Below are 13,389 nucleotides of genomic sequence, written 5' to 3' on the forward strand. Positions count from 1 at the left end.
TAAATCACCAATCTTGCTTCCGTATTGATACTGCTGGACAGGTTTCATAGTAAGTTTGTCACCATTAGATGGAAAGCATCAAGGAAAATGGCTTAAACTCATTGCAGTTTAATTTTTTTTTTTTTTTTAGAAGACATGCTTGCATAAGTTGTTTAACCACTAGTAATTCTTTGCAGGAAAGTCTTTTCAACAGTTGTAATTTTCATTGCCTTTAATAAATCACAAGAGTAGCTAAAGTATACTTAAAAACTTGTTAGCAGTGTTCTTACTAGCACATTTTCATTTGGAGTGCAGTTTTATTTATACAACTGTGCTTACCCAAATGCTAGTACCACTGAAATGGAGACCAGATGTTAGTGACTAGATTCCACTTTCCTCTTACTGCCTTTTCTGCCACCTTCTGTGGGACCAGCACTGCCAGTTGCACTTCCTCTGTGCTCCAACAACCTCACCTAGCTGTAGTAGCGTCTTCAATTGCTGTTAAAAAAAGCCACTGTTCTCCATGTTTCAGTATGTTTAGCTTTGAGCATTGCTGCTATGTTTGGATGGTGTAACAGTAGAAATGTGTTTTACTCTGTGCTCTTTGATGTGTTAAACTGTTCCTGAAAGAGTCCTAGGCAGACTTAAATTAGAAAAACTAGGTAAATTCAGTTAGAAAAGGTCAGCTAAATCTCACTGTGGAAAATCTGTTGTAATAGGTGCAGGTATTCTACAAACATAAACAAGAGAACTGAGAGTTTAAATTGCAACTCTGCAGCTATTTTCTGACTGTGTGGTTAAAGCATGTGTCCTAACTATCTCTGTTCATACGCCATCTCTTCTCTTGATTTGACAGAGTAGATTCTTTAGCAACAGTCTCGTATGATAGAATCATAACTTTTACACACCCCTTCCAATCCAAATTATCTAGTCCAAACCCCTACAGTAAGCAGGGACATCTTCAACTAGATCAGACTGCTCAAAGGCCTGTGCAGCCTGACCTGGAATATTTCCAGGGATGGAGTGTCTACCACCTCTCTGGGCAACCTGTTCTGCTGTTTCTCCACCCTCATTGTAAAAAATTTTTTCCTTACATCTAGTCTAAATCTACTCTCTTTTAGTTTAAAACTGCTACCCCTTGCCCTATCGCAACAGGCACTGCTAAAAAGTTTGTCCCCATCTTCCTTATAAAAGTACTAGAAGGCCGCAATGAAGTCTCCCCAGAGCCTTCTCTTCTCCAGGCTGAACAACCCCAACTCTCAGCTTTTCCTTAGAGGAGAGGTTTTCCATTCCTCTGATTATTTTTGTGGCCCTCCTCTGCACCTGCTCTAACAGGTCCTTGTCTTTCCAGAACTGGACACAGGACTCTAGGTGAGGTCTGACCAGAGTGGAGGGCAGAGTCAGGTCCATTGACCTGCTTGCCATGCTTCTTTTGGTGCAGCCCAGGGTACGGTTGGCTTTCTGGGCTGTGAGCACACTGCAGGCTCATGTGCAGCTTTTCATCCACCAATACCCTCAAATCCTTTTCTGCAGGGTTGCTCTCAACCCCTTCATCCCCCAGCCTGTATTGATACCTGGGGTTTGCCCTAACCCATGTGTAGGACCTTGCACTTGGCCTTGTTGAACCCCATATGATTCACATGGGCCCACTTCTAGAGCTTAAAAATGGGTACAGTGTTTCCCTTTTTCCAGTCACCATGCACTTCACCTGACGGCTGTGACTTTTCAGATGTCATGGAGAGTGGCTTGGCAAGTACATCAACCAGTTCCCTCAGAACAGATCTGCCAGCTCTGTTCTGCTCCCTTCTCCCTGAGGGCGTTTTCCCTCAAAGTTCTAAAAATAGGGGTCCTATTGATTAACTCCTTGAAGAGCTGGAATTTTGCTTTCATAAATTCAGGGTCCTGACTTCACTGTTTGCCTGACCCATGTCTCTCAGGACTGTGAATTCTTCTACCTGTGCATGATCACGGCAGCCCAGGCTGCCTCCAGTCTTAGTGTCTTAGATTAGGTCACTTGTGTTGGTGAACAACAGGTATCATGTTCCCTCTGGTAGGGCTCTCTGTTACCCGGCTTAAGAAGTTATCCTGAGTGCGTTCCAAGAGTCTCCTGGATTGCCTACAGCTCGCAGTGCCACTTTTCTAGCAGATGTTGGCGTGGTTGAAGTCCCCAGCAGGACGAGCCTGCGAGCACGATGCCTCCTGTAGCTGGAGTAAGGAGGCTTCATCAATAGGCGGCCTGTAATAGACACCAACCACAAAGTTCCCTTCATTGCCTCTGTCTCTGATTCTTAACCATAGGCTTTCAACCTGCTCACGGCTGTTCCTCAGACAGCCTTCATTTCTTTACATACCCCTCTGCCCCTCCTTCCTCGCCTGTCCCTTCGGAACAGCCTGTAGCCATCAATAGCTGCACTCCAGTCATGGGATTCGCCTCGCCAAGTTTCTGTAATGGCAGCTGGGTGGTAGCTTTCTAGCAGCACAGTGGCTTCCAGCTCCTCCTGTCTGTTGCCTACACTGTGTGCATTGGTGTAGGGGCACTTCACCTGTGCTGTTGGCCATGTCACCTTCTTAGAGGAACACCCCTTAGTTCCTTTGAGGAATTTCATTGGTGTTGCCTCCTTGTCTCCTGTTACCTCAGGACCCCCTGGCTCATCTGGGTAAGACCTGAAGTGTGCTGTAGGGTAGCCAGCATGTCTCACAGAAACGGGCTGAGGGCCCTCACTGGCACCCTGCCCCTCTAACCTTGGTGTCTCATCCCACAGCTTGTCCATGGGTGAGCCTGATAATATCCCCCTCCCCCTTCAGGTCTGGTTTAAAGCTCTGTCAGTGAGCCCTGCTAGCTTGTGAGCAAAGACCCTTTCTCCCTTGGAGAAAGGTGAGGCCCACCTGACACCAGCAGGCCTGGTGCCACATAGGCCATCCTGTTACTAAAGGATCCAAAAGTGGCAGTGACACCAGCTATGGAGCCATGTATTAGTAGACTGGGTCCGTCCGACTCCCAGTGTCACCAGCCACAACTGGAAGTAGAGAGGGGAAAATAATCTGTGCTCCAGATTCCTTTACCAACAGTCCCAGGGCCCTGAAGTCTCTTCTGATTGCCCTTGGACTATGCGCTGCAGCTTCATGGCCACCCACGTGGAAGAGCAACAATGGGTAAATAGTCTGAGGACTGTTCCAGGCTGGAAGTTTCCTGGTGGTCCTTAACCCAGGCCCCCGGGACGCAGCAGGCTTCTCTGAGGGGAGGGTCTGTCCAGCATACGGGACCCTCTTCCCTCAGAAAGGAGTCACCTACAGCTATAGCCTGTCTTCTCTTCCATGTGGAGTTGGTCACGACATGACAAGGCCTTCCTGACCTTGACAGCACCTCTGGTGTAGACAGATGGTCATGTACGTCATCCACTGACTGAACTCCCACATCCAGAACCCAGTGCTGGCCGTACACAAGCAACTGAGAAGGTGTGGTGGGCAAGGAGGGTGTTTTCTGCCACCCTGAGTATAGACTTGTCTCTAAGATAATGTCACGTTTTCAGTCAGAATTGCTGCGACTTCCGTTGATACGTGGATCTTTTAGTTGTGAAATTTCAGACTCTAAGACAGATTATTTTTTATTTTAGGATTATAATTATAGCAGCATCTAGGTAACAGAGTAAGGGGGATCGGGGTAGGGAGAATCTGTTTTAAGAACACAGCCTGAAGAAAAGTAGTATTTCTACTATGGTGGTAATGTAACCTTTTTTTTATAGAGTCCAACATTTAGAGGAGGAACAGTGTCATCCACATAGAATATAAATCCTAGTAGCTATTACTTGCATATTTTCCTGTTGAATCCAATGCTTGCAGTCACGTTTCATGTGGATACGTGATGACCTGAGTATGTATAACAGAGGCTTTTTTCAGATTTGAAGAGATGCTTTAGCCATATGGAACAAGCAACAGTATCAGGATATTGGGAAAAAAAAAGTTAAATAATGAAGTTATTCTTAAATATGTTTCTGTGAATTAACATTTTCAAGATCGTTTTGATGCAATTTCGGGAGTATGCAGAGAAGTTAATTACTTCAAGCTTTTTGAATACTTCTGTATGTCTAGAACAAGTGAAAAGTCAATGTGATTTTATAAAAGTTAGTCATTTAGTGCATATATGCAAAAATTGCTTTTTGGTAATCTTCCATACTAAAGCTTTCTCTATAAAACCTGTACCTGAAGTTACATAAAGTAATCCTTTGCTTTCACTTGTAAGCTAGAAAAGAAAAGTTAGTAGTTCCTTGAAAACTTTTACCTTTATAATTAAATAAAAATGGTCTTTTCAAAATTGAGAAGATTTTTCCAGGTATATGGGTTTTGTTTGGGATTTAGTTGTTTTGTTTTTTTTAAAATACAGGATCTTTTACCCACCTTTCAGTTTTGGATTCTTCAGTATTGGCTTTCTTTGTAGTGCTCAGCTAATCTGAGAGTTGTTGAGATCATGTCCTTTTCTCAGTTTAAATGAGGCAATTAGAAATACTCAGTTACTGTTTTTCTCAAATTAACACTAATATTGCAATTCACTGAATTAAGTCATATTTTTGAGAAGTCTCATTTCATTATCGTTCAGAGTTCTAAAGTAGTTATTTTTCTGCTAAATTAAGGATATACTTTTCTCTCTTGAGAAAGCCTGTACTTTTTAGAAGAAACACTCTTATTGCTTATTGCTTTTGTTTTACTATTGCATACCGGTTTACCACATGGTCAACTAAAATATTTTTGCTTTAAATAACAAAAGCAATGTGGGTAGTTTCCACTCCAGTTAAAACAAATTAAAAATCCTGTTTTGGGAACGTGGAAAGCAGAGGGGGTAGCTCTGCATAATTCTTAGTTCAGAGAACTGTATTGACTATCAAGTTTTACTTATCTGATTTAGTATTTGTTGGGATAAACATAATCAGCCTGAAACCATTCAACATCTTTTTAGAAACAGGAGTACTTATTTCAAAAATGCCAGCTCTGTATGCTATACTAGAACAACTTAATGTAAGTTCATATTAATCAAGTCAATATATGCCTTGAGAGAAGAAAGAAATGTGCTTAGTTAGCACAAACTACTGAAACTACTCAACAGGCATAAAGCATGAATGATGTTCAAGTGCTACATAATTTCACTTTTAGCATTGAAGACAATGTGTGTTTTCAATACTTGTGCTCTGTCAAGAAACATTAAGAACTGATAATTTGATCACTGCTTCATCTCTCTCATGCATGTGTATGTATAGATACCTTCCATTCACTATAGACAAGTACATAATAGCAATGAAGCTAAGATCACAGCTGAGGTTTATCCTGTTCTCACTGCACTGTGGCTGCTTGTGAACAGTATTTCCAAGTGCTTGACAAAAGCTGTGCTTGCAGTTCATTTACACTCTTTACTGAATGTGGTGCATTGCTCCAGACCTGGGAGTCATCCCTTGCACATAAGTCATGTGCAAGATACTATGTTGTTGCTGTTCATAGTAGTGCTTCTCCTTGTCCCCTCCCTGCAAGGAAGCCTAGTGACAGCAGAACAATTGTCCAGTTGCTAATGGTATTGTGAAAGGTACCTAATAGAAGACAAGTAATTTAGCTGCAGAGCTATGCCGAGGCCCCATTACTATCCAGTAACTTAGTAAGGCAAATTGAAATAAATCATGTTTCTAGCTAAATCTGACAAAATTCTTAGATGCAAGACTCAAGTGTACTTTTTGTCTACAACTTCCATATTTTTATTTAGTGCAATTTAAAAAAAAAACCAAACAAACAACAAAAAAAAAAACAGCCGAGGTACAGTTTAGTTTTGAGAAGAATTTCTGTTCTAAGCTAAACAGTTTTGCAGTGTAGTTTTTCAACTAAACAGACTATTTATACAAGGCCTGCTGTTTTAATCAAACTTCCATGTTGATTTCTGGTACTAGAAGTGAGTTCTTTGTATTCCCCTGTTATTCTTAGTAAATTTACTTAGTTTTATGTGTCTTATAGTTAGCAGATACATAAGAGACCACATACTGCTGGAGATAACACTGTCTTTCAGGAATATGGGCAGCATATCTGTGTAGACAGTGTTCTTCAAATATCTTTGATATCATTTTGAAAACAAGTATGCCTTTCAGTCCTTAGTACTGTAAAATAGTTTTAAACTTAGGCTCTGTTTTTCTAAGAGGGCAGAGTAATTTAAACCCAGAAGTACTATTATTAGCACCTGTGAAAGTACATGGACAACACCAAGTTTAGTGCTTTCATGGTAGTATAATACGAACAGTCTTCCAGGTTCTCGGCTCTGTTCCTTGCTTTCACCAGGAGACAGAAGAAAAGGAACAATTCAAGGTGAACTATGTAATTGCTAAAACCCTGGTAAAATTTCCTCCCATTGCCTTTAGGGAGGTATGTAGTGATGAAGTGTCATGTGAAGGAGGCTATCAGTATGAGCCTTAACACCTGAATACTTTCATTTTGTTTCCTAGAGAAATAAAGCTTGTGCAGTTCTATTGTCTGTCTTCTTGCTGCTCTTCCAGAGCCCAACACCTGTTCTTCCCACCCTCAATTTTTGAAGCTCTTGACAGATATGAAGGAAGGGATACTAAAGACAAGAAATTGCTGCAAGGTTTATGAAACTAGTTGGCCAGAGACAAAATAGCATATGATATCTCTAATGAGGGGGAAAAGCCAGTGCTCTTCCTGTTAGATGTCTAAAGCCACAGGGGCATTCAGTTGAAAAAGCAGCTGGCAGGAGGCTATGCTTTCTTGTTCCTGCTACTTGTGCAGGTACTTTTTCCAGCAGCTGACTCTGATTTTTATGGAGTGCTTGAGAGTTCATGGGACTTAACTGATGTTAAAACAGTTAGCATAGCAATAACACTTGGAAGTTAAAAAGCTGCGCTAAATGGAAACTAAATAGGTTGTCTTTTTTTTTTTTTGCCTTTTATCTGAATACGTTGTTACTCTATGCAGTTGACTGGAATAAAAGTGTCTTTTAAATAATTAACATTGATTTAATGGTCTTTCTATTTGGCAACCAAAACAAAGGCCATCTTAAAATTACTGGGATGAAAAGTCTTGTGAAACATCTATCGAAACTTAATGTTTTGATAGCTTTTGGTCAGCAGTCTGATTCTTTAGTAACATCCCATGTTGCCAAAAAATAAGTTTTTAGCATAAACTTAAATGGTTTTAATTATGATTCACATATACTTGCTGACATACAGTGAAATTGTACATCTTGGATTGGCTGTGGATGTTCATTTTGAAGTTCAGCAGAGCCATTGAGACTTAGGAGCCCAGAAGTTAGTGGTGTTGCTTTAAAAGATGTTTCAAAATTTACTAGAAATAAGCTGCTTCAAGGACTTTAGGTTAGTTTTAGTTTTTCATTGGATTTTCTAATCGTCTTTATTCTTCCATTTCAGGAGCAAGAGCTTAGTGCTCGAACACAAGCACTTCAAGCCGCTTCAGCCTCCTGCTCTTTCCGACCCAATGGATTTGATGACAACGACCCCCCGGGAAGTTGTGGTCCGACAGGTGGAGGAGGAGGGGGTGGGTTCAGTACTGTTGGTAGATTAGTCTTTTGACTATGAAGACAACCTGGAATACACTGGTTCCAAAGCAGCCCAGTACTGCTGAGGACAACTAAATATTGAACTTTGTCAGATATTGTACCAAGTTTTGAGACTTGATCCTTGTTCAAAAGCAAATGTTGGGGGTTTTTTGGTTATGTTTTATTTGAAATAAATAAGCGCATAATGGAAAAAAAACTACCTCTTAAAAATTCAGTTGCTTTTATAGTAAGATGTGCTTGCCCAAAAGACAGAAAATGAAGTAGTTTTTTAAGTAGATGCAAATGACACTGCATTCAACTGAACAAATGCACTTACATCAGTTTCTATTGTCCTCATCCACTGAACGAAGAAAGTTCTTTTTTTACTCTGGTAGTATTCCTTTATGTGGAAATCCTTTCAGATGGGCTAAACTGCATACATAGTCTCTCACTCACCTTATTTTCAAATCCAGTACCTTTATGTATTTCCAGAGATGATGCAATTTATAATGAAGGCAATAACTTAAATGTGACATGATACAGTACTTTCCAGGTTAAATATTCAATATGTTTCCAGTCTAAATGTAAAGAAGAAAAAATAATTTATAAATATTTGCTAAGTTGTTTTCCAAAAAAGTGCATGTTCTGTAGGAACAATGTTTTTAAATAGAAATTGTTAACTTTGTAGCATTTCTAATTGTTTTGAGGATTTTAAAATTATTTCAGGGAATATATCTGCTGTGTATGGGAAAGGAAGAGATTCTGTATGTGCCTTGCAGTACTGTAACCTAAAACAAACTTTCCGAGGCTACAGAAAAGGAGAAATATGTGCTAGTCAATTATTTTTTTTGGTGAGTATTAGAAATCAGTACATTTATAGAAAGCTATTAGATTTCCAGAAGTAAAAATCTGGTGGTTTGAAACGCAGTAAGTGCGTTGCCCGTTATTTTTTGATTAAAAAAAAAATTCTATACCTAGTCCTCTGACTTTTGTGGCCTGCATTGCTAAGAAGATCTGGTCATAAATACTGAGCTATGTGTGTGAAATCACAGAGAGGTTACTTGTGTTGACTCTTGCTGAGGTTCTATGCTTCTAAGAGTCCCTTGAAATTTTGCCTTCTGATTTTATTTGTACTGAGAAATTTCTGGTGAGTTCAGGTTTTTAACTGTCTGCAGAAGACCAAAATGATCCTGTCTATGGAGTGGTGTTTTCTTGCTTGTTAGGCCAGCAGAGGTTGGGGATCCACTCTTTAAGTCTTGGCAGAAAGAGCAACTTTTTTTTGATGTGCAATGAGGATAACAGAAGTAAAGGAGCTACACTGTTGAATCTGATGATTGATTTTTAACTTGAATAATCTTATAGTGAAGTGTAAGTCTATTTAAAGTATTTTTACAAAATTCTGCACTCTTTTAGTGTGTTTATATATTCTACTAGGTGACAAAGTGCATCTTTAAAAAGCATGCAGACCTGGCAGGTGTTAGCTTAACTGTACAAAATAAACAAATTTCGTTAAAAATGCCTTTACAGAACTTTTAAGTAAGTTGAGAAAATTAAACCTTGTTCGTATGATATCATATATATGGAGTTTAGTCTGAAAGGTAACTTAGCTTGCAAGCTATTTTTATATTATCACTAAAACTGTGCTATTTGCTCTGCTATAGGTTAGTACGCTACTGCTCCAGAAAGCTAGACTTTCATTTTCCAGTAGTTTCCAAGCTTTGTTTTGACTGTAGTACCTTGGCTTTGACCTACGCTTTTCGTTGCGATCTCAATTGTAGGTCTCTGAACCAGGAGTTCAGCTGTGGAAATATGGAATGTTATGAGACTAGTGTGAGGAAAGTTCTCATTTTGTTGTGCTTGGACAAGGCTTTCCTGGAAGCTCGCTTCATCTTGAAATGCTGTAACTTTCAGTCTAATGGGGTTTTTATTTCCTTTCAGGCTTCTCTGCCAGTTAGCTCTGGTTTTAAAATGGTTTGTATGACAGGTAAATTTGGCTTTTGTCTCCCAAATCATGAGGACACACTAAAAAGCTGTCTGCTGTTTCCATTACAATGGGAGTATTTTGTCTTTCTATCAATCTGTTGTTCATTTTAAAACACTAGTAAGTAGAAGCAGGGGCAAGTGTTTTTACTCTATTAAAGAATAATTTTTTAAAGATCAGTTTTGGTTTTACCTTCTCACAGTAAAAAACCAAATCATGTAGCCTACCTAAAAATAATGTGCAGTATGAGTTTTGTATACTTATTGTACTTTATTTATTTCGTGAGCTCTTAGATGGCTTTCTGCTTTTTGCCTGTGCTAAATATGGAAGTTTTATATGAGAGTAATGCCAGTAGGATTGGATCTCCTTAAGTATAAAATGATGGTACGCCTCAAACTGAAAATAACCTTCTTTCTTTCCCCTTGTTGACTTCTGTTGATGCGGTTATTTTGGGTTTTACAAATAGACTTTAACATTCAGAATACCTATTTGCAAGTCTGCTGACCCAACAACCATCATAGGCTTATTGATACCTAACTTGGAAGGTTTCAATAGAACTAGTGAAAGTGGAGAAGTAGTTCACACCCTAAAATGTATACCTTTTATCATTGTTTACACTAATGGTGTTGCATGCTTCTATCTTCTGGACATAATAGGAGCGAATAATGTACATACGGTACTTCAGTTTCTGTAGCCTGTGAATGAATGTTGGATGGTTTGTTTATTGACCTTTTTGGCTCCATTCTTGATTTTTTAACTTGGATCAGTGGAAAGATACAAAATATGTTAATACTGTTTCTGAAGCTTAGGGGGTTTGTTGTTTCTTTTCATGGAGGATACACTATTGTACCAAACTCAAGGATGATATATCTTCTACAATTGTATTTCTTTTTATCATGACAGATTGTGTTTTGGTCTTTGTTTTAATAGTTAGTGGAGGTCTATTAACTTTCTTCCATACAGCTTATTTTGTATGTTTTTCTCATGTGGAGCGTGACCGTGGCTTGCTGTGAATGTCACCCCTGTAACAAGTGATTACAATGTCTACAAGCCCATTCATCTAGGACAAGGAGAGAAAAGGCTTCTATGGATAACTAAACCCATCACACCTTCTGGCTAGGGTCTTTTCCTTCCTTCCCCACCCTCGCCCCTTGTCCCGTACTCTGGAAAGTTAAATGTTTTATCTTCTGCATGCTCTGGAAGTTTAATTTCCTGGGTAAGTTTTTTTTTTTAAAAAAAAATATCTGTAGCAGTAAGGTTGTTTATGGAATCAGGATACTACTATTTTTTTGTATTAATGACAGGCAGGCAAAGGGCAGAAGCTCTGTGAGCTAGAGGAATGTTAGAACAAAAGCAACTGGGCATAAACTTTCCGTAAATAAGATTTAGATTACAAACAAGGTTCCCAATTAACTAGAACTAATTCTAGAATAGCCTCCCAGGCAGAGACCAGCTTTGAAGGAAGAGCCAAGTATATCTATGAAAGAAATGAAATGCAAAGTGATGTCTGAATAGTAGGCAACTAGACTTGATAAACCAGAGGTCCTTTCCAGTCCCTCCCTGGAGTTTTGCTGTTCTGTTGGGCTTCCCATCTTGATGCATTGCCAGTTTTGTTTTTAAGCCTCAAAGATTGAAGTGTAAATGAAGGGAATACTAAACTATGACATAACAACAAAGGTTGACTGCTCAGTTTTGGGTGGTGTTGGTTTCTGATTTAGGAGGGTAAGGCATAAAAATTACGAAGTGACGTGAAGTGGAAGCTAGGAAGACTTGTGATCCAAAGAAATGTGCTTGTTTTCTGTTGGAAGGGCGATTCCCTTGTTAATAACCTATGGGGTGTAATGGGTTGTAGCACCTGATATCCTCAGTAGGCTGTAATCAAATGTAAATTATTGGACTTCTTCAATGGGTGAGCAAATGATCTATAGTCTAAATGAGATCGAGCAGACTATCTTAAAAACTTCCATATTCCCTACAGCCACTCATCATAGATCTACCTTAATCGGAATTCATCGCTATGAATAATAAGCTCTTAAATCACCCAAGTGTTGCGTCCAGTACAACAGTTGAGAACTGAAAGTTGCGTGACGCTGGCTTGTGTACAGCACTATGTTCTGCATGGACTTAAGAACTAGTGAGTATCTCTGTTTCAGCAAGTGGGTTAAAGAGACTAGGCCTGTGAGTTGAGCTCTGGCTGCGATCAGCATGCCAGCTGTGATGTGTAGTGCAGCACTGGCTTACCACATATGCTTTCTGGTTTTTTTAAATGCACGTGCATCCCCTCATTCAGTGTGAGTCTTGCTTTTGCTTGAATGAAAGCATCCAGATCAAAGGGAAAACAAACAAACTAGCCAGTGAAGCAGAGATGAATGTTTTTAAATAATATGCTGCTTTCTTATTTAAAACAGAAGGATTTTTTTTTAAGTCTGCTGGATTCCAGGCAGGTACATGGATTCAGGATACAAGTCGTCTTCCTTTTACAACTGATTCCTAAAAATATTATCCATTCTGGAAAAAAAAGTGCTGGAATAGGCATGTCAAAATGCACAACCTGCCACTGCTGCCTTGGTAAACAGCATGCTACCACATGTACTGAAATACTGGGACACATGCTGGCTGGCTTCCCCAGACACTAACTGGGAACAGCTGCCACCTGTGAACTGTGCCTTGCCTGGGTGGCCATTTGGGACCTTGACCATCTTCTGCATCTGTGGGTGGCCAGAGGCAACCAGCCTGGGGTGCTGCCTCAGTGTGTGTCTCTGCAGTGGGGGCCACAAGAGGAGTCTGAGGTGTAGCAGCGGGCCCCACTGGGCAGGTGCTAGCTCAAGTGCGGCACAGTCCTTAACTCAGCCACATCTCCAAGCCCGGAGTGGGTAACTTGGGGACCCCTGGCAGCACTGATAGACTGACCCCTGTGGCAAGCAGCACAAAGAGGTCAGGTGGTTGCACTTGGAGTTAGTGCGTGGGAAGGAGGGGCAGGGGGGAGGTGAAGAAGTGCTGGTGCAGGACTAAAATGAGACTACCAGACTGCAAAAAAGAAAGGATGGCGCTGATCTGATTTAGAAGCTGTGTGTGTTTCAATAATTTCACCTGTTATCTGCTGTATTCCTTCAGAGGGTACTGTCAAAAATGCCTTGTTATCCAAGCCTAATGCTTCTAAAATTTCCATTATATTAGTGTGGGAAATTTGAGGGGGGGGGAGGGGACGGGACGGGGACCTCAGTAGGTATATTGAAAATATGCTGCTGAGGAGAGTATTTCAGATTGACATTAAAAAAATCAATTCAGCAACAGGATGTGTGACTGGGCTAGCAGCTGTAGTATCATACAGCATCCTCTAGGCCAGTGGTCTCCAAACTTTGTTGTTTGCACACCCCCTATCAGTAAAAACTATGTATATCCAATCTATATATATTTATTCACTTAAATTATATATGCACTACTGTCCTAATATATTATGTACATATGCAAGAGTAGATATTGAAAACGTATGAAAGAAACATGATATAAACAGTATTTTTAAGTTATTTGAAACTTTGATTATTAATGGTATGAAAAATACTATCGTCTTGCACCCAAATGGATTGTTTTACACACCCCTTGGGGTGCATGTGTCTCACTTCGGAGACTACTTCTCTGGGCTGTAGTCATGAAAAGAGTTTTAACTTGATGGGAACAGGTATCAGAACTGACATGTTCATAATATTTTACTCAGTGAATAGACTGTCATTACTTCATGCTGCATGACCATGTTTTGGATCTGTGTTTATTCTGAGATCTTACAAAATGTGATGCAAGGGCTGGGAACTGTTTCACCATTTGTTTTCCTACAGAATTCATTAAATGACACACACAAAAAAAGTCAGCCTTAAGTGGTTTGCAGAGATGCAAA

The 13,389-nt window shown here is 39.9% G+C and overlaps 1 protein-coding gene across 1 annotated transcript in view; it reads left to right on the forward strand.

The window, feature by feature from the left end:
- The window catches only part of USP38 (ubiquitin specific peptidase 38), a 30,067-nt gene extending 16,721 nt beyond the window's left edge, over positions 1-13,346 (forward strand). Inside the window, exon 10 of the mRNA XM_080401931.1 lies at positions 7,389-13,346. Within this exon, the coding sequence (XP_080258057.1) occupies positions 7,389-7,550 (162 nt within the window). The 3' untranslated portion in view covers positions 7,551-13,346. The remainder of the gene's footprint in view (positions 1-7,388) is intronic.
- The last annotated feature ends 43 nt before the right edge of the window (positions 13,347-13,389 follow it).

This window comes from Falco punctatus, assembly GCF_963210335.1.
Source record: "Falco punctatus genome assembly, chromosome: 1".
Lineage (NCBI taxonomy): Eukaryota > Metazoa > Chordata > Aves > Falconiformes > Falconidae > Falco > Falco punctatus.